The sequence below is a fragment of the Molothrus ater genome, chromosome Z (assembly GCF_012460135.2).
Source record: "Molothrus ater isolate BHLD 08-10-18 breed brown headed cowbird chromosome Z, BPBGC_Mater_1.1, whole genome shotgun sequence".
Classification (NCBI taxonomy): domain Eukaryota; kingdom Metazoa; phylum Chordata; class Aves; order Passeriformes; family Icteridae; genus Molothrus; species Molothrus ater.
The window spans coordinates 27,465,770-27,489,477 of record NC_050511.2 but is presented as its reverse complement, the minus strand read 5'-3'; the positions used below and the strand labels follow the sequence as shown (position 1 = coordinate 27,489,477).

Below are 23,708 nucleotides of genomic sequence, written 5' to 3'. Positions count from 1 at the left end.
GCAGCCAGCACCCTCCTTCCTCCTCTTTCTCTGCCTTCCAGAGCCCCAGTCGCGGGTCCCTGTGTTTGTGGTGTCGCTTGTTGCCAGGTAACGCCTGGCCCTGGCAGCCGGCTGTCGCGGAGCCATGGAAGAAGATCCCTTACGGATCGGAAGGGACTTCTTACAGATCATGGAGTCCCATGTTTGCAGCTGTGGTGGGCCAGAGACTCCTGGCTGAAGGGGTCCTCCCTGATGGCCCCTTGTTCTTCAGCCACCCCACCTTGGATTGGGGGAACATGTGGTTAGGAACCCCAAAATTCCCTTGCTCCCCTTGATGTCCATCTACATTCCACCTTGGGCTGGGAGGGACAGCAGTGGGGGTTTCCCGACCCCCTCCGTCCCCTCAAGTGTCGCCCCCCCTTGGGCTGCCCCGGTACAGCGCAGTTGAGGGCAGTGATTCAGCAGCCGCCGTGCCTCGAGCCACGGGGCCGAGCACGGGTCATGCTGGAACTCGAGTGCTTCAGAGGAAGTCCTGGACACACACACAGGGACACATGGCCTGAGTTAGGGACCCCCTGCTCAGTCTCAAAATCCTGGAAAGACCCAGGCAGCTGGATGTGGGGGCAGCAAAGAAAGGTGGTTTTGTCCACACCTGCTCCCTCTTTGGGCTCTCAGAGACAGAGGACAGGTGGCACCCCAAAACACAAAACTCCCAGGTATTTGGGGTGCCCACCACAAGCAGGAGGGGACATGTATCTGGGCAGCTCCCCAAAGAGATCCAGATTTTGGTGTGCCCTCCCTGAGATGGTCTACGGATAGGACCCAGATGCTCAGATGGGCCCACAGGACAAGGATGGGATGGTGTCTGGGCGACCCCCTGCAACCAGGAGGAGATCCATGTGTCTGGGGTTCCCCCCAAGGCCAGAAGTGGAACACTGGCATTCAGGCTGTCCCCTCACAACCAGAAGAGGACCCAGGCATCATTTGGGGATTCTGAGGGGAGGCAGTTGGGGGGCATTGGGTAGGGATTTCCCCATCACCTTCTGCACAGTGTAGTGGTTGCCCTTGGAGTTGCTGTTATCCTGAGGGGACTCCCACTCCAGCATCACATTGAACTCCAAAACCTCCTTCACCTCCAGTACTCAGACATGGAGGGGGACAGCTATTCTGTGGGACAGCCTTTGCTCCATGACCCTTAGGCACCCCAAACAGTCCCCAAAACCAGGCCGTGGCCCACAAATATCCACAAATACTCCCCCAAAATGCCTGGCCTAGCACATCCAGCCTCTAAACCACACCCCAAAACACACTGCTCCTATTGCCCCCAGCGCCTCTCATCTCAGTGTGGCCCAGTGGTCCCGATACCCTCAGCCCAGTGCTGCCAGTACTGCTACACTAGGACTCCCAGTATAGCCCATCTCCGTGCTACCAGTGCCCACTGAGAACACACAATGAGAATGCCCTCCTAGGCTGCCAGCAAGCATGTCCTACCTAGCGCAGCCAGCCCAGCTCCCCCATCCTTGTGCTTCCAGTACGCTCAGTTCCAGAGCTCCCACTAGTCCCTGTGCCACTGGTGACATGCAGTGGGAATGCAGCTGTGCCTAAGATCTGCTTTGACACAACCAGGATTTACAGCTCAAATTTTAATTAAGTCCTCCAGCTCCTCTGGTGAGAAACTTGTGAGTGATTCTAACACCCTGGCCCTGACCCTGTTACAGCAGGTTCCTTTGGGGGGAGTAGAGGGCCATGGAGCTGGGAACAGGGCCACTTCAGTGTGGGGATGTCACTCACCCATGACCGTTGAATGGCATGTCCCCTGAGAGTCTGAAGGTCCCTGACCTCACAGGAACCCTCCTATACCAGTGCCCAGAGGTCCTTGTCCCCAGAAGTCCCCATCTCCACTGGAGGTCTGCAGCTAGGAGCAGTACCCTGAGATGGGGCTAAGAGCCCGCATGGGTCTGGGGCAGGTCACCAGGCTATGGGTTCTCATGAGTCACCAGGCACCTTTAAGACCTTGACCCTGTGAGGGGCAAGTGATGCAGAAGCGTTTTGTGTGGTGATGGCAGGATGAGGCCACAGATCCTGTGGTGTCCCAGTATGGGGGTCCACTGGCTGCCTCCTCCCTGCCCATGCACCACTGGTCAGTTTCTGGTCATATCAGAGAATATTAAAGAACAAGTGAATTGCATATGTCATGGTGGTTTTTATGCAATTTTAGATCTTGTGGATCTGATATACCTGACCTGCGTGTGTTGACAGACCTGTGTATGTTTATGTGCAAGTGCTTTCCTTGTTCAGAGTTGAGTCAACTAAAAGTCCCTGAGTATTTTGGAAGGGATGGTGTGTGGGTAACCTGGTCCTCCAGGTCAAATTAAATTAAAGTCACAAACACTATTCAAAATGCAGAGTCCAATCTTGTGCTAAGCTTCTGCAGCCCCAAAACCCCTACAAGAACATAACGACATGGTGTAAAGGGCCAAAATCTGAAGATGCCTTTCTAATACTGATTCTTCGCCACTCTTCAAATCTTCCAGACCAGGAGACTGTGGAAAAGAGGAGATGTTGCTGAAGCAGGGTGTTTCCACATATGTAGAAGGTACATACTTGCAATACTGTGTCAAGAAAAGCATCCTCAGACTTAAGAGGATCTTCAGCATATGCTTTGGTCTCTTGGTTGTAGATGTAGTAGATGAGTAGATGGCAAAACAATACCATCAACACCTGCTCAGTTGAATCTGATCCAGATAAGTAAGTTATAGGTAAACAATCACCTGCTTAGCCTGTGTTTAATAATAGCATACTTCGAATCCAGGTCATCTGTAGTTAGAGGGGTTTCTTGCAATCTCAGCACTCTGCTCTTAAGCTTCTATTTTATTGGAGGAAGAGAGTAATTCTTGCCAAAACTACAGCTAAATCACTAGAGACAATAACATAAACCCTGAATTTCTTGGGGTTTGGTTTTCTTGTTATAGCTAAAGGAACTCTTAAGGAGAAGATAGTAGGCTAAAACAAGAGTAAAGAGAGAAATTATTTATTTATAACACATTAGGAACACTTTTCACAGTACATCATTAACAGGGTGACTAAATAATAAAGTGATCATAAAAGGGTGACTTAAAAAGCTGGTTAAAGACAAGGCAGAGATTATAGGCTAGTCATGGAAACTGGTAGGCTAATTGGTTTCCTCCCATAAGCAAAGCTGCACAAATAAAGACTGTCTCATACTATTTCTGCAAACGTAAAAGACTGATTTACTCAATCTGTACATTTTCTTTTTAATGTATAAATTTACCAATACTTAGATTGACATTTTCATATAGTTTTTGATGTTAAATTTAAATACAGTATTATGTCTCATTAATTTAAGGTGCAATTTATCAAAATCTACAGTAAATATTTTCTTCTTAATCAGGTCTCTTTGGCACACTTCTGGTCTGTCTAAATACAAAAGTGTAGGATTGAATCGAGTATATAACACTGCAGGTATTTGAAGGTTTTTTTGTTAGCAAATGAATGTGATTTTATGCTTACCACAAGCTTATTCACAAAGAAATAACTATATATGAATTTCAGTTTAAGTTATATATAAAATGGCTAAACTACTTCAATGTGCAAGGCAGAAAAAAAAATTCTTACAGCAACTCCTCCCTTGAGAGAGTGATTTTTGCACCATGAAAATCTTGTATAAAATGTTATAGAAAATGGAGATTTTTTTAATGAGGAAGTTCTCGGTGCTTCTTATCTTACAGCAAGCCACCTGAGGACATGATTTTCTAGGTCCAGAAATGGTTCATAAGATACAGTTTAGCTGACAGGTTGGCACTATAGTGGTGTTGCAGCTATAAACTTGCATGTTCAACTGACAAACTAAACCAAAGAGCCAAAAAAACCCAGCCAGTCTGTGTAAGGAGTTTAGTGAAAGTGGCTTCTTTCTATGAGAAAGGTCTCATTCCTATATTCTTGATATATGTATATATCTATCTGCTTTTATTGCAAGGAAGAAACATTTAGAATTTGCACTCTGCATTTTTGTTTTCATGATCTCTTCTTACTTTTGGGCTGACTAATATTTTGTTAAAATCATAAGTGGACAATAGTAAATGGGATTCTGTTTCTGATGGAAATGTATGAGGAAGCCATCAAAGTTGACCTAAATAGGTAAAGTATAACTTTACAAAAGCTCTTCAAGTGCCAGAAGAGCAAACTCAGAGCAATTTATTTCACATCTGAAGGCCAATACCATCATCTGGCATTTACATGAAAGGTATGAGGAAACTTAGCTACATAAATACTGGACCTCTTTCAGTGACTAATTATTTCACAATTGAATAAAAACTAAACCCTATTCACAGTAAAATGTACTTATTTCAAGGCCCTTCTGGTCTGTTTTTTTCCTGAATCACGCAAGTAGTATCCCCTCAGCTGCAGAAATTAGCATTTTGGCAAATGATCAAGTTACAGTGCAACCTGTTTAGAAGGCAAGGATGTAAAAAGGGATTTCATACAGGTACTTTGTGATGTGGTAATGTGTAAAATGCTGTGCTACTCCTGAGTAAAACACATTTTGGCTGTTCCCAGCTAATGACCCATTTATGAGCATGCTGATTCCAGAGAGGCATTTCACAGCCTCAGGAATAGTATATATTCAAAAAAAAAAGTACTTTACAACTGCCTTTTTCTTCAGCCTATAAGTAAGGACTAAAAATGGTGAATTCAACCTTTTGAGGGAGATGAGAAGGGGCAGAACTGGTAAGGAGAATCAGAGTCTGTGTGGTAAATCAGATGTAAGTGAGATGTAATTAATTCTCAATTTCCTTTTAGCTTTTTGAGATATTGCATATGGCCATGCTTAGTGCTCCTGTTTTATCTGAAAGCTATTGGATTTAGAACTGGGATGTCTGTGTAAAGGATATAGTATCAGATTTATCTATAGCAAAGCCTCCATTGATGTAAGATTTCTTGGCCTGTGTTTCATCATTATCAAGTATTCCTGTTTCCAAGGCAAAAGGATTGACTATGTTGACTTCAGAGGTGACATCCATCTGCTCCAGCTCCTTTTTTGAGAGCTTCTCCACTACTCCTGTACCAAAGGCATCTCCCAAGACATTCACCATTGTTCTGAATCGATCCCTACGGAACAAAAAAGTTGTGAGACACACCATTCAGTTGTTTAGAAAATCCTTTTAGTAAAAGTAAGGTACTCTAGCTCATGCAACACTGTTTTCTTCCCAGTGCAGATTTGGGTAATTATTCAATTAAAAGAAAATAGTCTTTTAAAACAAGAATCAGAATTTTACCCACAGGTATTTGAAGAAGTCTGGCATAACTTTCATGAGAAATTATTTTGTACAGGACATGCAAAACTGCAAGTCATGTCACTTGTCTCTTAGAGCAGTAATTCCACTAATGTGGCATAGCCTTACAAAATGTTGGAAGGATCACCTCTCAGGCCCCTGAAGTATGCTACAAAGCTGGCTCCCTTTTGTAATGACAGATTGTGGGGTATAGCAGCAGAGTCTGCATTGTGCCTTTTGTCACTCTAACAGTCATGTCCTCAGCCAGAAGAGCACCTAGCCCAGTATGTCCAGTATTCTGCCCAAAGCTGAAAAAGGGAAAGGCCTGTCTTCTGCTGGCCTCTCCTTATTTAAGGGCTGAAGGACAAACCTACACTAAAAAAGTCCCTTAAAGGAATATGATACTCCTGCACTATTGATTTTTCTCCAGACAGAAATGTGACATGCAGGCCTTAAAAACCTGCTGCTACTTGGCAGAGGAACAACAAATCCTTGCAACATAATAAAATTTGAAAATGTGAAAGTATGGTATGGATGTGAAAGTATGGTATGGAGCGTGGAAGGCCATACTTCCCTGTTTTTCTTTTCAGCTACTGAGCACTACAAAGGCTCTGTGGCAGAACAAGTTTCTCTTTCTGTGCAGAAACATTGAGGTGGATATATTTACAATACTTCACAATACTTCTACAAAACTGCTGAATTCTAGTGCTAAAAAAGTTTTCCATGTGCAACAAAAATATATGGTAGGGAAAGGAAGAGAAAGCAGTAAAGGTTTTAGTAGGAACTGTGTGACAAGTGAGGAAATCAACACCACTGGAAAATCATCTGTTATAACAGCACTATTCTATTTAATTTAATTTACACAGCAAAACATATCTTAGTCTGAAAAATGCCTTAATTAGAACCAGAAACATCTTGAATTATTTGTATGTTTCCATGTACTAATATTGTGCCTAAAACCCACAAAAGCCACAGACTTCTAAAGTGGAGTAAAAATCAGATCCATAAAGTCATGATTGCTCTGAGACATAGGGTATTGTTCTCTTTCTCTCTCACTCCCATAAGGTAAGTAGAGGGCATCAAATGAAATTATTAGGGTGTAGATAAAACAAACAAAATTCAATTATATCTCTGCATCATTAGGATGTGGAATTCATCTCCCTAGGACTTGTGGAAACATGGGTCCCAAAGCAATGAGGCATTCATAGAAGAAGACAAAAATCACTTCTAACTCAGGAGCTCTCTGTTCTGCAATTTGCAGGAGGCTGGACAAATACTTTGGATAAAGGAACCATTATACATTTGGGTGTTCTTAGACTCTTCAGATACCTGCTCTGAGCCAGTGGTTTGTACTGATCTGCACAATCCTTAAAAATATTAAATGCCCACTAGGAATAGAAGAGAGCTGGAGAAAACAAAATTACTGTGGAGCACAGCAAACAAAACTATTAGACCCTGTTGCAGACAGCTGACTGGGAAAATTACTTGTGGATAGAACTGGTTCCTTTGGAGAAATTATGCTTATACATAAATTGAATTGATTCTTGGGTCCATACAGTAGACCTGATTTTCTGGAGACTGGCATTTCTCTCTATTTGAAAAATTGAGTTATATAATAAATAAATTAAATATATCTGTGAAATACATAGGTTGCCACCAGAAATCCTTCAATAAAATGACTGGAAAGGCCAGAGGAGGAACAGCAAGGCATTTATCTTGAATGTAAATAAACCTGAAGAAGAAATGCAAATACTATGAAATTATTAAGATCACTGCATTGATACCAGTGAAATGTCATTCATGCAAACTGCAGGTGAAAAGACCTTGGCCTGACCACCAAAGCTCACACAGTTTAGGAGGCAAAAAACCTGAAGTTATACTTGTTAACTTGTGAATCCTCTATATCATGGGACAAAACTGAGTATTGATAGCCTTCTGACCTCCAGAATACACTCTGTGATTCTTCAGGCTTTTGCAAAATTGGCAGAGATACACACCGGTGTAACTTGAACAGAAAAGATTTCTGGTGAAAAGGCTTCTCTCCAGAAAGAGCAGATGAATGTGACTGAGAGGTTTTGAAGTGTTCTGATATGGTTTGGATTAGGCATAAGAATCACTTTCCAAATTTAGATGTGTGCTTGTTGATTGAAAGCTGGGCCCTGAGTGCTCTCAGTGAAGAACAGTCCTAGCAAAGTAGTGCTGGCAGCATAGATCTGTGTACAACCTGCTATATGTGTGCACATGGAATCCAGGGTCAGTTTTGCTTTGTTCATGTTGTGCTCCACTGCCAGTTTATGGATATCATGTGCTTTGCAGCTTGTGGCTACATTTCATTTTTATGAATGATGTATGTGTTTAGCATAATGTAGTGGCATCTCTGACACTCTAGAGACATTTCTTGGTACTATTTAATTTGTCTGTCTTGAGGATGATGCTCATGATTTATTAGTGATGTGACCACTACTTTAAGGCAGACAGCATCTCTGAATGTGAGGTTATTCACTGCCATCCCATGCAGGACTTATCTCACAATCAAAGCCATTACTGCATTTAACTCTGAACAAGCCTGGCCATAAGAATAATCTTTATCCATTTTCTGCAACTAAATGATTTTATTGCTTTCTTTCTCAGACTCACACATTTCTAGGCAACCTCTGCAAACATTAAAAAAAAAGATAGGGAAAAAGAAAAAGAAAAAAAAATTAAATATGAGGTGCCTTAAACTTACAGAAGCCAGTCAACTGCAATGATCAGAGTAACATCCTCGGCAGGCAGGCCAATGGCACTCAGCACAATCACCATGGTAACAAGTCCGGCTTGGGGCACGCCTGCAGCCCCGATGCTGGCTGCTGTAGCTGTGACGCTAAATCCCAAATAAAACCCAGAAAAGGCATTCAGAATACATGTTACTCTGTTTTCTAGCACAAATAGTTTAATTTCACTGCAAGAAAGAGGCCTAAATGTTTCAGATTTCCTCTTGAATAGTATTTACTCAAAGTCTGGTATCAAGCTTATAGGACAGGCTATGTTCTCATGTACTCTTATGGTTACACTGCAGAATAACAGGCAACACATGTCTAGCAAGCAAACTGGATGGATCAAAGGTAGAGGCTGAGTTAGGTTTGCAAGTGTTTGCAGGGAAGAATAATGGCAATTTTCATAACAGTGTTGTATATCCTGATCCATCCTACCTCCCCATCAGGTTGCACTGGCTAGGCCTTGGATCAAGAAATGAGAATATTTGTTATTTCTTATGCTGTGAATGATAGTTTAAACTTTCCCATGGGGTATCTGAATGTACCATTCACAAAAAAGCTCACTTCCCACAAAATGCATGTGATGGCTTTAGTCTTACCTAATGGTAACTATTTGGCCAATATCCAGTTCTAAGTCATTCAGCTGTGCAATAAATATGGCTGCTACTGCTTCATAAAGAGCAGTGCCATCCATGTTGATGGTAGCTCCGACTGGAAGAACGAACCTTGTGATTCTTTTGTCAATCAAGTTTTTTTCTTCTGCACAGCGGAAAGTGACAGGCAAAGTTGCTGAACTGGCACATAATGAAACACATAAAATAAGTGAAAGCAACAACACACCATTTCTATTATGTTTCCTTTTGCTCAGAGCATGATTTGCTCTATGACTCAAAAGGAGATCTAAGGCAGGAAGGAAGGCCGCACCAGGAAAAAGCAAAGCAACTTCTGTTATACCTTCTAAATATTGGAAGAAATAGCTAAGTGTTAGTTCTCAAAACTACATGGTAAATTGCCATGTTATACGTAGTCACAAAAAATGTTCAACTGCTTAAATGCTGTCAAGTCTGTGGCTAATGAACTGAATGGCAGAGAACTGCCTCCTCCAGGGAGAGGCAGACTCTCATTTGGTGTAAGGTTAACACACTCTGTAGTGTCCTTTGGTTATGACAGAAATAACAATGAAAACAGTATTTCAGCCTCCAGGGGACTGAGAACTGTCCAGCTGATATCAGGGCTTTTAAAAAAGTAGCAATAAAAGCAGAGCACAGACCATGCAATACTACTAGGAACATTACAGAAAAGATACTGGTTTTGTTTACCTGGAAGAGATCATAAGGGCTGTAAGAAGTGCCTGAGCCATCCCCATGGCAAATCGAAAAGGATTTTTCCTTACTATTATTAAGTAGATAAGCGGCAGAACTATACTGGAATGGATTGCAAGTCTGCAAAATAAAATCAACTAGTTAAACAAATAGATCCATCTCATTGTCTTTCTTTACTAAGATGTTGATAATAGGTACCCAGCTCTGTCCTCAAATATAATCATGAAACACTAAAGGTGTTTCACCTAGATGCAAAATTTAGAGAGAATGACACATTAATAAAAAGCAGACTAATGCTGTTCTACACTTCCTTTTGGAGAGAGAGACACCATATATGAATTGTCTCTCCTAAGCTGAGCAAGAATTGACTTGAAAAAATTTTAAACTGATAAAAATTAGAAGCCTAAACTAATACGTAATATTTAAAAGTGATGTGCAGAGGGTGATTTGAAATAACACTAAAACATTTCTCTTTTCTCCCAAATCCTTACAATGCAAACCAGAGACAAATCAGAAAACCAAGTCAAATTATTATTCTCAGTTTGTCTGCCCTTATTACAGAACATGTTTTAGAAATAAAGGTAAATATGCTTTCCAGTCAGGGTCAGCTGAAATGCACATTTTTCTGCAGAATCTTCAAATATGGACCTTTAGAAAAATCCACATCTGCTCTGGGCAAAACTGTCTAAGCTCAGGTCTACAATTAAAATGTGGTGAGATATTTGAGACTATTTAAATGAGGTATATGTAGTCTAAGCATTTTTAATGTTGTAAGATGCTGAAATACTATGTTTTGAAACTATTAATTTTTAAAATTAGGTGGGTTGACTCATAGAAGATCAACTCACTCTCTTGATTTTAGCAGCTCAGATATATTTGCCTGGGCATTTGTATAGGTCTCAGGGATGAAATCATCCTTCAACCTATGCATTAATTTTGAACACTGTGCCGTAATCCTGAATGCACAGGAATGCAGAGCTTGTGGACATTAAGATAAAAGGTAAACTGACTGCTGTAAGTGCGTTTGAAAAAAAATGTATTTGAAGGGTCTGTGAGTATTCCCTATGTTCAAAGGCTGCAATTATAGCACATCTGCTTTTCATGAAAAGAAATTATCACATAGCCTGGAAACATAAACCCAAAAACTGTTGTCACCTATGACCTTGGAATTTTTACTCTGTCCTCACAAAATGTTCATGTGCACATTCCTTTGTTGTAATAATGCTTTATGGTTTCAGAGCAGTTGATAAAGATAGCAATAAATAATGGTACCATTTGTTCTGCCAAAACCAGAAAATTAAGAGACCAGTAGTCACAGTACAGAAATCCACAATGGCATCAAAAATCATCCACAAAACCTACATTCTTGTTTCCTTGAAAAATTATCTTTTCAAAAGGAACAGGCATTGAAGTTTTCATTCTGTATGAGAACATATCACAGAATTGTAGAATCATATGACATATTTAGTGGAATGTAAATAATAACATGCAACATGTCTTGATAAAATTTTGTAAATAACTCTAGAAAGAAATCTAGCAATTTATACATGCACCAACACAAGGCATCATTGTATAAATTGCTAGGTTTGTGACATGCCTGAGAACAAACTGAATATAGGAAAAAAATAAAGTGGTATGGGTGCCATTTGCTGTCTTAATAAAATGTTAATGAGAGTAAGCATTTCAAGTATGTCTAAGTCTAAAAGCATACTGACTTAGTTATTTGAAAAATTTAGATTTGCATCTTTTTAGTAGCATGAACATGACATTATTCAAAATATTTTTGTTTATCTGCTTTGCTACTACTGGTTTTCCTGAAACAAATTTTAAGTAATATTTATTTTTGTTCATAAAATGCAATTATCAGAAAGGAGCAGAATTTTTTATACCAAAATCATAATCAGTAATTGAAAACAGAAATTCTAATAGCATTCATTTTTAAGTTAGGAAGAATCATGTCCCTTAGAATCCCAAGCTGCCATTCCATGTAGGAATATCTCTTACAGGGATGTAGCTTCCTTGATACATTCGGAAGAGAAAAAGGCATAGGCAAGGAGAGGCAAGGAATTGCTGCAGCTTTTTTCTTTTCCTTTCTTTCTTTTTTTCCTTTTTTTTCCTCCTCCCCCCCCTTCAGCTTGAGTTCCCTCTGGCACTTAAATTATGTCTCCACTTTGACTTTCTTCTGCTGTAACTTCTAATATGTCCTCATCATTAATCGTGAGAGACTTGAGATACTTAGTGGCAAATTGTACCAAAGACACTGGGGGAAGTCTGTTCCCTCATGGTGACCTGAATGAGACAGAGAGACTGAGGTGAGCTGCAAACAATGGTGGATGAGTCCTGGTAGGGCTGAGGCTATGAAAGATCATGAATAATTAAGCTGGGGAGAAGGTGAGCTGGTTAGGGAGATTAAAGGAAAGAAAGCAGAGGATAGGACAGACATCTTTAAAAGGAATACAAGAAACATTTAAGATAACCTGCTATTTTCAGGTTCAAGCTTAAAGAGGGGATGAAAAGCAGTTACAGAAGACACCAGTGAACAGAATACACTGCAGACAGGGTCAAACACATAAGAATGAAAACCAAAATGATGGTGGGAACAGCAATTTTTAAGAGACCCAAAGAAAGAGCAACATTTCTCCTTTTTCCTGAGAGGTAAGAAAAAGGGGTATTCTTTCAGGCTGAAAAATGTAGAACAAGCACCTTTTCCTTGCAGCCTATAGCCTTGTGTGTATGTGTCCACATCTGCTCCTGTGATCTGATTATTACATGCTCTCCCGATGGTCAGTTTTGCAGAGAATACACAAAACAATGCCTTGAGCAGCACTCATGGGAGGCTGCTCTGCAGGAGGCAGAAATGCTGCAGAGATCTTCTACCAGAGCACCCATCAGGGAAAATGGTCATATTTGGAGGAACAGAGAATTTTTCTCTCCAAGGATGCAAATTAGTTCTCACTAATGTTTTTGATGGCACCTGGGGATCTACTTAAAATTGTTGTGCCTATCAAACAAATGATTACCAGCTAAACAGGAGGCTATGCAGTGGCAGGTTACTTTGCAATAAAAGTGCTTTGGAGAAGGCATTGTGTCTTCACGCACATCTTTAGAAAGACTTGCCTTGTCACAATACAAATAGTAACCTGTAATCAGTTACCGATAGGTAAATAGTCATAAAACTTGCTATCACATCTAAAACTAAAACTTGCTATCTGATGTAAAACTGAAGTCAAAAGGTAGTAGTAATCCATTAACATATTCCTCCTCTGAATTAACTGGAGTTAATGACATAGAAAACCAGCAGAAGTAATACACTGTCATTCTGTCAATGATTTTTATCTACCTTGGGGTTGGGGTGTCATTTATAATTTCTATAGGAAATATTAGAGTCTTGATTTACCATCTCTTGGTAAATATCAGCTTTTGAAGCATGTAAAAATCTGAGCTATTTTCCAAGTGCAAAGAAATACTCACAAAAACTGCATAATGCATTAGATAAACATAACTTGTACTCATCTCTGTAACATTTTGAAGAAGTAATGAATCAGTGCTATTTCTGGAGCAGTAATTCTTATTTAGAAAGAAATTTTATCTCTGATTTTCAAACAGCTAGTCCAAACATACTGGCTTATGAATAAAACAAAACAACAACCTTGAAATAAATGTGCTTATCTAGCACAGATTAATGCAAAAACCCCAGAGATCCTTCTTGACTATTTATAAAGTAGTTTGCATTTAAGACTAATATATTACCATTCTCTTTGGCTGTCAGAAAGTGTGTGAATGACATTTGAAGAATAGCATGCAAATGCATAACGTGTGGGGAAAGAAACTCTTGAACAATTTCAGACTTAGCCTCTAGACAAAACACATATAAGTCCTTAGTATACTGAAGGAATTATAGGAGTGGATGCTAAGGTAAAGGACCAAGACTTGCCTAGAAGGCTATGCTTCACTGAATTGGAAACAGAAATTTAAGCACATTTATCTTATTGGGACTGTAATATCCATTTATCTGACAAAAGAGTCCTTTGTAGGATAGTCTTCAGAGATAGATAATAACCTGGTAATATAACCTATCATTGGAGCAGTTAAGTTATTCTAAAGTTCCACTGCTGAAAGGTTCCACATTGTGCAGGTGGTAACCTCCTCCACCCAGACTGTTCTAAATAGACAACTGCTAAGAAAAAAGAATAGAAAAAAAGTTCTGATGCTTGGCTATGTTATTCAGATTGCAACTTCTCTTTTTGCAGCCTCACCATCTACCCTAACCTTGGAGGAGGAATTAGCAAACAGTGCAATCCCCAGGGCTTCTCTTGATGTCAGCTGTCTGCTCAGTACTGGGGAGGGAAGGGATCAGTCTCTTTAGCATCCTTTATTGTGCACTGCTCTTACTATACATCTGTATTCAGCAGGGAGTTCAGTCTGTGCTGCAAAACCTTGGGTCCAAAAATTCCATGGAGGCTCCCAACATAATCCACGTATTTGTATAAGTTCGATAGGCTGGCAAGCCCCAATAAAAAATAATTCATAACCTCACCTTTAATACAACAATATTTTCTTCAGCACAAGCTGTGAAGATGAAACAGTGAATACAATAAAGGAATTTACTTTTGGGTTTTGGTTTTTTTTAGAATGCAAGGCAGTGACTTTTTAAAACAGAACATGCATCCAGCAAAATGTGCATTCAAACCATCCTCACATATCCTCACATAATTTTCACTGATGAGAATTTTTGTCTCTGACCTAGAAGACTGGATGTGGTGGATAATTGAGTGGTAGTCAACTGAGCTCCAAAACTGCATACATCTTTAAGAAATGACATACCCACTTATTACTGTAGCCATATAAAGACCCAATTTACGAAAGATTTCCCAGTCCTCGACTTCTATTATCTTCCCAGCAATTAAAAACACGATACCAATTGGCATATACCTAGAAAGGAAAAATAAAGCTATCAAAAATGCATTCTCAGACATACTGCATGCTCACCATGAAATAACTTCTCTCCCAGAGTAATTTTTTTAAAGAGATAAAAAATATGTTTTGATATCCTATTTCACAACAACAGATTTCTTTTTTCTTAAATTATGTTATACATTGGACTTTATTCATTTGCATCAAGGCTACAACAGAGGTGATGAAAGAAGTCTGGAAAATAAAAGTAAATGTAACTCTACACGTAGTCTAGCTAGTATTGTATAACTTGGTGTCAAAGAATACACAGAATACACAGAAGTCAGGAAGGGGTATGGGCATATACCCTGTTACAGCAAATGTTCATGTATAGCCATAGGCTCCCTGGAGGTGGAAGTTTGCAGGGTTGAGACCAGTGTCTGTCTAGTCTGCAATCACACACAGATGGGAAAGGTCTCCTGTAGTTACAGGAGCTGCCCTGCAGCACTGGGGGTTATAGCTGTGTCACTTGCACAGAATAAACCTGATCATGGATCTGAACAGCTGCATAGGCTATGGCCTACAGAAAATTCAAGGGAAATATCAGGAATTATGTTAGCACCAGCTCCATTGCATATTTTTTTTGGTTCCAGAGAGCAGGCTGTCACAGAGACAAGTTATTACTCCAGAGTCTTGAGCAGTATAATTTAATCTATAAATTTGTGAATATATCAAATGTATCCATTTTAAAATAGAAATTATAAATTTATAAAATGTATGTGTGCTATCTCATAAACAAAATTGTATCTTACCCCTGTAGAAAGCAGGTATATCTAGTTCCTCTAAGCACTGAACTTGATGAAAACAGTACTAATTCCTCATACTTTCAGCAGAAAACTCTGTCTTGTTTCAAACAACAGCTCCCACATCTGTAGAAACTCAGGGAGCCTGTAGCCACAGCTTCTTGCACATGCAAGAAAATGGATAATCAATTTATATGTAAATGCCTGTATGGCACGTGCTAAGTCTGGAGTCTCATTGTTGGTAATTTTCTGCAGAGTGAGGCAACCCATCTCACAGGGCTTTAACTTAGCTTGGGACTAAACTAGCTGCTTAGCACAGGACCAGTTGCAGAAATTAATTTACCTTTCTTTAAGGAAGCAAGAATTGTGCAAACCCTGGACAGGTTTGCTGTTTTACATACATCTCAGTATGCTGGGATGTAAGAAAAACCCATGGAAAGGTCAGATCTGACATGGTACTGGTATGAAATGTGCACATGAGCAGAGTATTGTAATAAGTGGCACAAGGCACTCTGAATGTAGGATCAAGCTCTGGAAGGAATTGTGTGTGTTTATAGTCCTGATCCTGTAATTGTGATTTGCACATATAAAATTCTATTAATAGCTGTGAAGTCCCACCAAACACTATCACACACGTTTCTGTATTTTAAATTTATTTTTCTTGTCTGAGAACATTATGAGAATGTAGTCTCACAAAACCTATAAGCAGGAGGTAAATGATACTAAGTTGTATTTTGCATACCATTTTTAATTTTTCTCTGTGCTGTTTCTTGCATATTAATTCAGATTTCTAAAGGAACTTAGATCCAATACAGACATCCTGTGAACATAATGTCTTTCAGAGAATAATGTTCAAGACTCAGAAGGGCATATGAGTGGTAATGCTTATCCTCAAAAGAGGCCTCAAATGACTAGTGCACTAGTTTTTTATAAACATCTAGCAAGAATGTCTAAAATACTCAAGTTTCTTGGGAACCAATAGGACTGCTCCTTTAGTATATATTAAGAAGCCCTGTTTCCAGTTCCCTCAAAAGGATCAAATTCTGTAGAAAGGAAAGTTTTTACCAATCTTTCTTTGAAAGCTGCTTTCTGTAAAGCACTATGCAAAAGCAAACATGAGGTTGAGTCTGCTCTTACCTCTTCAGTGACAAAATCCACTTAAAGAAGTTATTGGAAAATGCTAGTATGCCCTTGAACTTACCACATAATTATCTGAACTATTCTCATTGTAGCTTCGTTCAGCGCATTGAAGAAATCCATCAGCACTTGTCCTTTCTCTCCCATTTTCCCAATAACCACTCCAAAAACAAGGCAAAAGACAATCAACCCCAGCGCATTGATGCCGTTGGAATACATCCCCACAATTTTATATTCTTGGGTTTTGTTCTATAAATTGGAATCAAGAGAAAAAAATACTGAAAATAGTGAATTTACTTTAAAGAGTTCTAAAACGAAAAGACATTTAGATTTTTTTGAAAGACATGAAGCTCTTTCCCAGCCACTCTACTGGCTTTCTGAAATTGCCATGTGGGCAAGTTCAGGAATACACTAAACTGAACTTGAATATTTTGTATTTTAAAGCCATGTATGGATCTGACCAAACCTCAGCAGGGAGTAAAGCACCCCTTAATTTGTGCTGTCCTTTCTATAGACTTCTGACTTGAGTATGGCAAGGTCTAAGTATCCACAGTCATGCTTTCAAGATCTACTCCTCTACACTCAAGATTTACTCCCCACTGGAAAGCAAAACACAGATGCAGAATCCTTGCGTTAGTTTCTGAACAACTCAAGGGTTTGTATCTGGATCTAAGATAAATTCACCACTGCCTAACAACTGGGACATCAGTGTAATTTCATAATTTATAGGAGAATTGTGTGCACATTGCATAAAAATCCTACTAAAGAGGTATTCATACATTCTTCTGTGCAGCCTGAACATATCAACAAAAGCGTGCAATTCTTCACTACATTCTGGTTCAGGATTTAATTAATGTCTCTTCATATAGCCCATCTTCCCATGCTATTATTACTTTGAGATGAAATTTGGAAGGAGTATAATAAAATGTATATTGATTTGGTATTGTTTATAGTTCTGCATTCACATTCTATTGAATTCCTTTCTCCCTCTCCTCCAGAGTAAGTCTAGACTTTATACACCATTAACACCCAAAAGCTTTCTACACCTCTAATGAAAGGCTTTTTAAACCTCTTCACTTTTTTTTCTGTACATTGTTTTTCAGAGTAAAAACTATTAATTAACATATGCTTTATATTGTTTTGTTTTCCATTAAAATATTTATTATTATTTTCAACTAATTTTCTTTTTTAGTGCTTACAATTACAGTTATTGCTACTCAAATATCTCAAGGTGATGTACATCTAGTCTTTCCACAGTGAGTGTTGAATTTTTCACAAAATTTACAATTCATAAGCAGATAAAAGTAATCAATCTACATCTGTTTTCTTTGGACTGGTCAATTACCCATGGGATCCTCTGATGTTCTTAATCCTACTGGAAGGACCTCTAAGCATTTATTAATTAACTTCCATAGTCTTGCTAAAATCCATCTATGTGCTATTTCCAATGATTTCTTCATCACTAACCACATGAAATAAACCAAATTTAGTCTGTTCTTTCTTCCTACTTCATATATTATGAAGGAATGAAAGGATAAAAGGTCGTACCTCTGAAGCCTTTGCTGTTGTAGCTGTTGTAGTGGGTTCCTCTCGAAATATGGAGCTATTTTTATCCACAGCAGTTGTAGTTTTAACTTTTTCACGTTTGGTTTTATACTGGAAAGTTTTTAAAGAAAAAAATCCAGAAGAACTTATTTAGAAAAATGAGAAAACTGAAGAATAGACAAAGGTGCAGTAAAAATATGAGAAAAATTAACCAATTGAAGTGAAGGTAGCAAATATAGACAAACACTTTATTTCCCAATTCATGTGAGCTGTCAGGGCTCTGTTCCTCAGAAGCTGTAGATCAAACAAGAGGTTCACAAATAACATTCTATGAATGCTGCTCCCCAGGATCTTGGATACCCCATGGATGTGCTGCAGTCTTGTGGGGCATGAGCTAGAGCTCCTGACAATGGCAAGAATTTTTTGCTGGAACAAACAGTCTGGAGAGAATTGCTGACAGCCATGCCAGGAGAGGCTCTTGGTGATGTGGTCAGCATAACTAATGCCACTCTGCTAGGCAAACAGACATTGTTAGTGGTCAAATGGGTTACATATTTCCCTTTCCCCTCATTGCCAGGTCTTCAAGGTCCTGTGCACCAAGCAGACAAACCTAACAGTCTTATTCTTCCGCTCCTTACTAGCCTCCAGATTCCTGGCACAAGGCTGACTACTACTCTCCTTATTTGTCTTAAATGCTTCAGGCACCCAGCCAGACAAGCGATGTTGATGATGCAGTCACAGAACAGGCAAATGTAACAGCAGCAGGTACACCGTCCATAAAACCAAGCAGGTATAAGTCCTAGTGAGTAACGTGGACCAAAACTGCTGCAGGACAGTGAGACCTGGTGGTCAGGGATGCCTCCATCATTGTCTGCTTCCTCTGAGGACTGAGTGACCAACCTGCATTCTTTTATATGTTTTTCAAACATAGATTATGGCTGTTATATTGATACAGCAAATTAAGTATTAAGATTTGACCAAATATGCAGTCGCTCCAGGTGATTAGAAAACAAGTTAAATTGTGCTACTATAAAACTGTTCTACACTGATTCTGCTCACAGAAATCCTGTGCTATTCTAAGTTCTGTGCTATACTAATCATAATCCATTAAGAAAACAAGACTTTAATAGTAACTACAGTTTAATGCCACCAGCATTCTGTCAAGGATTGCTAAAAGAGCCTGCCTGTCCCCTTAGTGTGGGGTGGCCAGTAATGATGACAAAAACTACATGGAGAAGTTTTATAAAGTGAGTTGCGCACAGCAGCATATAAATTTCTGATTTAAATTTCTGGGGGAGGTTAGCTGGTAAGTCTAATATATAGACAGAAGTTTCCTCTTTCATCTTGCAACACTCCCTTTTCCTGAAAGATGTCTCCAATAGACTACTAGTTATCATCCTTTTCCTTCAAAGGATTTGGTCTGGCAGTTGATATTAGATGTGAGACACTTCAGGTTGAGGGCTAACTTACACAGACTTTATCAGACACAGAGGGATCTTAAGAACTAGGCAACTAATCCTCTTAAGATGGTTCTTCTAACTCTTGTCCCAAAATGAAACATCTTGTCTTACATGCTGCTTGGTTTCTGCATCCAGCTCTTAAAACAGTGCTTTTTTGGGACTTAATAGCTGATAGCAGAATGTTTATCATAATGGAAATGGAACCAAGATGCCTTAAACCCTCACCTTTTTATAGGAGATGAAGATATTCCTGGACTTCTCAGAAATAAGTCTTGCCTGACAACTTTTTTGTGACATATGAAAATAATTTGTGGTTAACAGTGAAAACTACAGAAATAAAGAGGGATGTGCAAACTTACCTGTTGGAAACAGGCCTGAACAAGGTTCTCTGGGAACATATTCCTGTTATAAAGCATAGAAGCATTTCAATACAACAGCATACTAAGGAAAAGTTGTTTGCTATAAAAAATGATAAAATTTGATGCTAAAAAACAGATCATGTTTTGTTTCTTTTAGCAGAAAGAAGTATATTTAGCATCACCAGAGATAGATAGATAGATAGATAGATAGATAGATAGATAGATAGATAGATAGATAGATAGATTTTTTTTTCCAAAGAAATTAAGGGTTTAAGAGTCCCAATGACTGTTTTCCTGCTTGCACTTGTTGAACTTCTGGGCTTATTTTTTAGTATTTGACATTTCTATTGGTAAGATACTAAACCCAGTGTATTTTATCCCTGCTACATTATCTCCTTGACTTGTGTAAGAAATATAGGACACACCATCTTTATAGGTTATGTCAAATATGGGCAGAAAAGAAAAATAAAAAACTTCTTACAAAAGCTGTGCTGTAAGAATAATATATTTGGTATGCTCTATTGTAGTTTTGAATTCAGAAATTAATCTTCGTTAATGGTAAATTCTCCTGTGTTATTCTGCGGTCAAGGACCATTTTCAAACACCAAAAAATTAGGAGATTTAGTACAATGCAGTTGTGTGACTCGTTTCCAAATGCAAATTTCAGATTCAAACAGTTGCAAGAAGAAAGCATTAATTAGGTATTTGGTAAATATCCAACCCAGTGCAGAAAATGCATTTTATATATATAATACATTTATATACTGAAGTAGAAGTTTTAAAATCTCCCCTAAAGATCTTTCACAAACTCCTGCCTTTGGTTTTCAAGTTTTAAAAGCAAAATCTATTCAAAAGCAAAATCAGTTTGTTTAAGTGTGGGTTTTTCCTTCATCTTTACAAGACTGTCTTGTGTTGAATCCTAAATCTATTATTTCTATCCATATTTTTTAATATAAATATATAGGCAATTCTAATTTCTTTAAAAGAGAATTTCAGATATTTTAACTGCTAATTTACAGTCTTCAACTTCTTTGCAAGAAGTTGAGCTATAATCCATAGCATACCCCCAAACTACTAGATATGTGGCAGTTGATTCTTACGTGACAGATTATGTAAAAATTCTACAAAGGCAAAATGGTGGGCAGGAATGGTGACCCAGAATAGAGACTAAATATACCAGAAGAAAAAAAATCAACAGAAATATTTTTGAAGGTACCACCTAGCCTCTAGCCTCTATTGGAAATGCAGCCTTTATTGGTGTTATTTTTCTTCAAATCCCTTATACACAGTAGCTCTGAAAACCTGCACCTGTCTTCTGCAGACTTTTCTAGGGGTTTCCTTCTTCTAACCACTTTAAAATATCTATCATTGTCCATGATGCTAATGGGGAAAGACACATTATACAGTTGCCTTAGATACTGGTGATGCAGCAAACTTCTTGACTGTGGAACCCCTGGAAATCTTGGCATACTGCATCTGTTACTCTGCATGCTGCCTTGCAGAGGGGAACCACAGCTCTGCAATTTCAGCTGGTTATCTATGCTGGATGACACAGGAGCTGCCAATCAGTAATCCACCAATCCTTTATGGATCTTTTTCTCATAATAGATAAATCTTGCATGTCAGTTTCTGTGAAGGACGGATTTTTCATCACTGGTTTATTAGCTGAAGTCTATGCTGTAAAGAGAATTTCTTTTAAACAAACTGCTTTGAGTAAATTTTAAAATGTCTAATTTGTTGAAATATTACCCTTATTCATCCAAACAGTATCAGAAAGCATTTTATTGTATTACATATCACAACTTAATTTGTGTTGGTTTGAACTTCTGCAAAGGGGATATGGAAACTAAAAATTAAAATCTCACCTGATCAGATCCAGCAAGGCATCAACAGTATTGACTTCTGGGGTACTGCCCATTCTGTCAATCTCACTTGCTCTTTGAGTCACTCCAGGTTTAATGGTCACAACAAGGATAATCCCTGCAGAAAGGAGAAGCAGAGCTCACTGTGCAAGTATATCCTGTGTATCCAAACTCTTTGTGAACTCAACAAACACTTTCCCTGGGTGCTTCTGATAGTATGTGCAGAAAAGTTTGCAGGTGGTGTCCTTAAATGTGTGGGTTCCCCCAGTACAGGAGCTACTTGCAGGTTTGCCCCTAGACTTCATCACTTTAGCTTTGTTTTTGTATGTATCATACTACATCACTACTGCTCACCAAGAGGGTAAGTAACTTTAGCTGGCTTCAGATGAGTGTGCTGCAACTTTTGCAGAGAGAATATATTTAATTGCTATTTCCCTTGTCCTTTATGTAGTCTTCTTGTTACTAGCTTTCAGAAATGAATACAAGTGTGCACCCCAGAGTCACAGGGTGTTTCATTAAAGTTAGGTAGCAATATAGTTATGTAAGAGAAGGCTTCAGAAAAAGAAAGAAATAAAAAAAAAAGTAGATTAAGAAATATTAGATTTGACCTTGTAAATACTGAAATCAATGACAAATTTTTCATTTACTTTAGTGGCTCCATTTTAAGAATTTTTACTATTGTTATTCTCCAAATTCTCAATATATTTTTTTTCTCTTTTTTTTCCCCTTATACAAGTCCAGAGAAAGCCAAAGCAAATGAAACTACTAAATTTCAGTGAAGGGAGAAAGAAGGGAGAAAGCTGTTTGGATGACCCTTCAACCAGGCAGGAACAAGTCTTTCTAATGAATAAAAGCATTACTGTATTTGCATAGCTCTGCATTATGAAACAAGTAATGTCATAATGCCATGGAACAACTTAGAATAGCAAGGACCTTGGGAGATTGTCTGGTTTAACACCTCACCCAAAGTTGGAACAATTTCAAAGTTAGATACATACTAATAATTAGTCTTTATATAACATTCCTTATGTATTCACAGAAATTACCAAGACATATGAGATAGATTGTTTTATTTTATTTCTTATTTAAGAAGGCGGGCTTAGGATGTTTCTTTAAGCAAATACAAAACATGTCAATGTTGCTTGTCAGGAACTTCCTGTAACAGGAGATGAGAATTTTGGAGATCTAGGATTGGAGCCTGGCAGTCACAGAGGGGGAAAAAGCCTTTAAGAAAAGAAACAAGATGACAAAGGAACCAGTATTTTCTGTCATTCTTTCAGGTGTGACACACTACATATTTTCCAATATGAGAATCAGGAACAGGCTATCAGTTTTGCAATTGAGGAAATTCACTTTGTATTTAAGGTTGGTCTTTGACATTCATTCAACTTTCTCACTGCTGGTCATTTTTTATCTCAGCAGACAGCTCCTAATCTTCCCTGAGCTGAAATATATGGTGAAATTGCCTGTGGCTTCACACTGGATATGAACACAGCCCAACCACGGACAGCAGGACAGCTCCTCTTTGTATCTGACTACAGGTAATGTCAGGTTGTCTGGTATGATTCCCCATCTTATCTCCACATCCTGTCTTGAGAAATTAGTAATGTCACAGTGCAGTACATTTGTAATTAGGCAATGCTGATGATTTAAAAAGTTACAGAATCACAGAGTACCTAATATTACAGCAATGACTGTTGTGCAGAAATAATATACAACTGCTCGCAAACCAATCTTCCCAGAAATGTTGGAATCCAAAGCAGCAACACCTGCAAAAAACAGCCACAGAAACAAAACAATAAAAACCAGTCTTATAAGAATGTTGTCATTTTTGTAGAGAGAAGTAATTATTGTCTCTTACTTCTATGCAGAAATTTTTTCCTTATTCAAGATGTTTCTAAATACTTAATTGACATTTGCACTTCTGAAAAATATCTGTAGCTGACCAACATATTTGCTTCTGCTTCTTTTCAAAAATCTGTTTTCCCTTTCCCCCCACCTTTTTTCTAGAACAAAGACAATCGAGCTTTCTTGATTCCCTGATGTTTGTGATTAATTAGATTTCTTTGGTTTACAAGAACATGTCACAATTTAGTTCCTTATTCTGTTAACTCATAGCTTCCCTTTTTCCAGACCTGTAACATTTTGGCTTTAAAGCTAAAAGCCATGTGAAGAGAGTTGCTCAGGCCTGTTATCCCAGGTGGCTCAAAGGCTTATCAGACAAGTAAGGACCATTTCTGCTCAGTTTGTCTTCATTAACAGGTTTACTGTTTTTAGATTTTTGACTAAAGCTTTTTC

The 23,708-nt window shown here is 38.6% G+C and overlaps 1 protein-coding gene across 1 annotated transcript in view; it reads right to left on the bottom strand.

The window, feature by feature from the left end:
- Window positions 1-2,994: 2,994 nt before the first annotated feature.
- The window catches only part of SLC1A1 (solute carrier family 1 member 1), a 50,188-nt gene continuing 29,474 nt past the window's right edge, over window positions 2,995-23,708 (bottom strand). The window contains exons 3-12 of the mRNA XM_036403471.2: window positions 23,087-23,179; window positions 21,414-21,528; window positions 19,549-19,591; window positions 17,733-17,840; window positions 16,249-16,433; window positions 14,176-14,283; window positions 9,349-9,471; window positions 8,629-8,823; window positions 8,002-8,136; window positions 2,995-5,109 (exon numbers count right to left, since the gene is read on the bottom strand). Of these exons, the coding sequence (XP_036259364.1) occupies window positions 4,863-5,109; window positions 8,002-8,136; window positions 8,629-8,823; window positions 9,349-9,471; window positions 14,176-14,283; window positions 16,249-16,433; window positions 17,733-17,840; window positions 19,549-19,591; window positions 21,414-21,528; window positions 23,087-23,179 (1,352 nt within the window). The 3' untranslated portion in view covers window positions 2,995-4,862. The remainder of the gene's footprint in view (window positions 5,110-8,001; window positions 8,137-8,628; window positions 8,824-9,348; window positions 9,472-14,175; window positions 14,284-16,248; window positions 16,434-17,732; window positions 17,841-19,548; window positions 19,592-21,413; window positions 21,529-23,086; window positions 23,180-23,708) is intronic.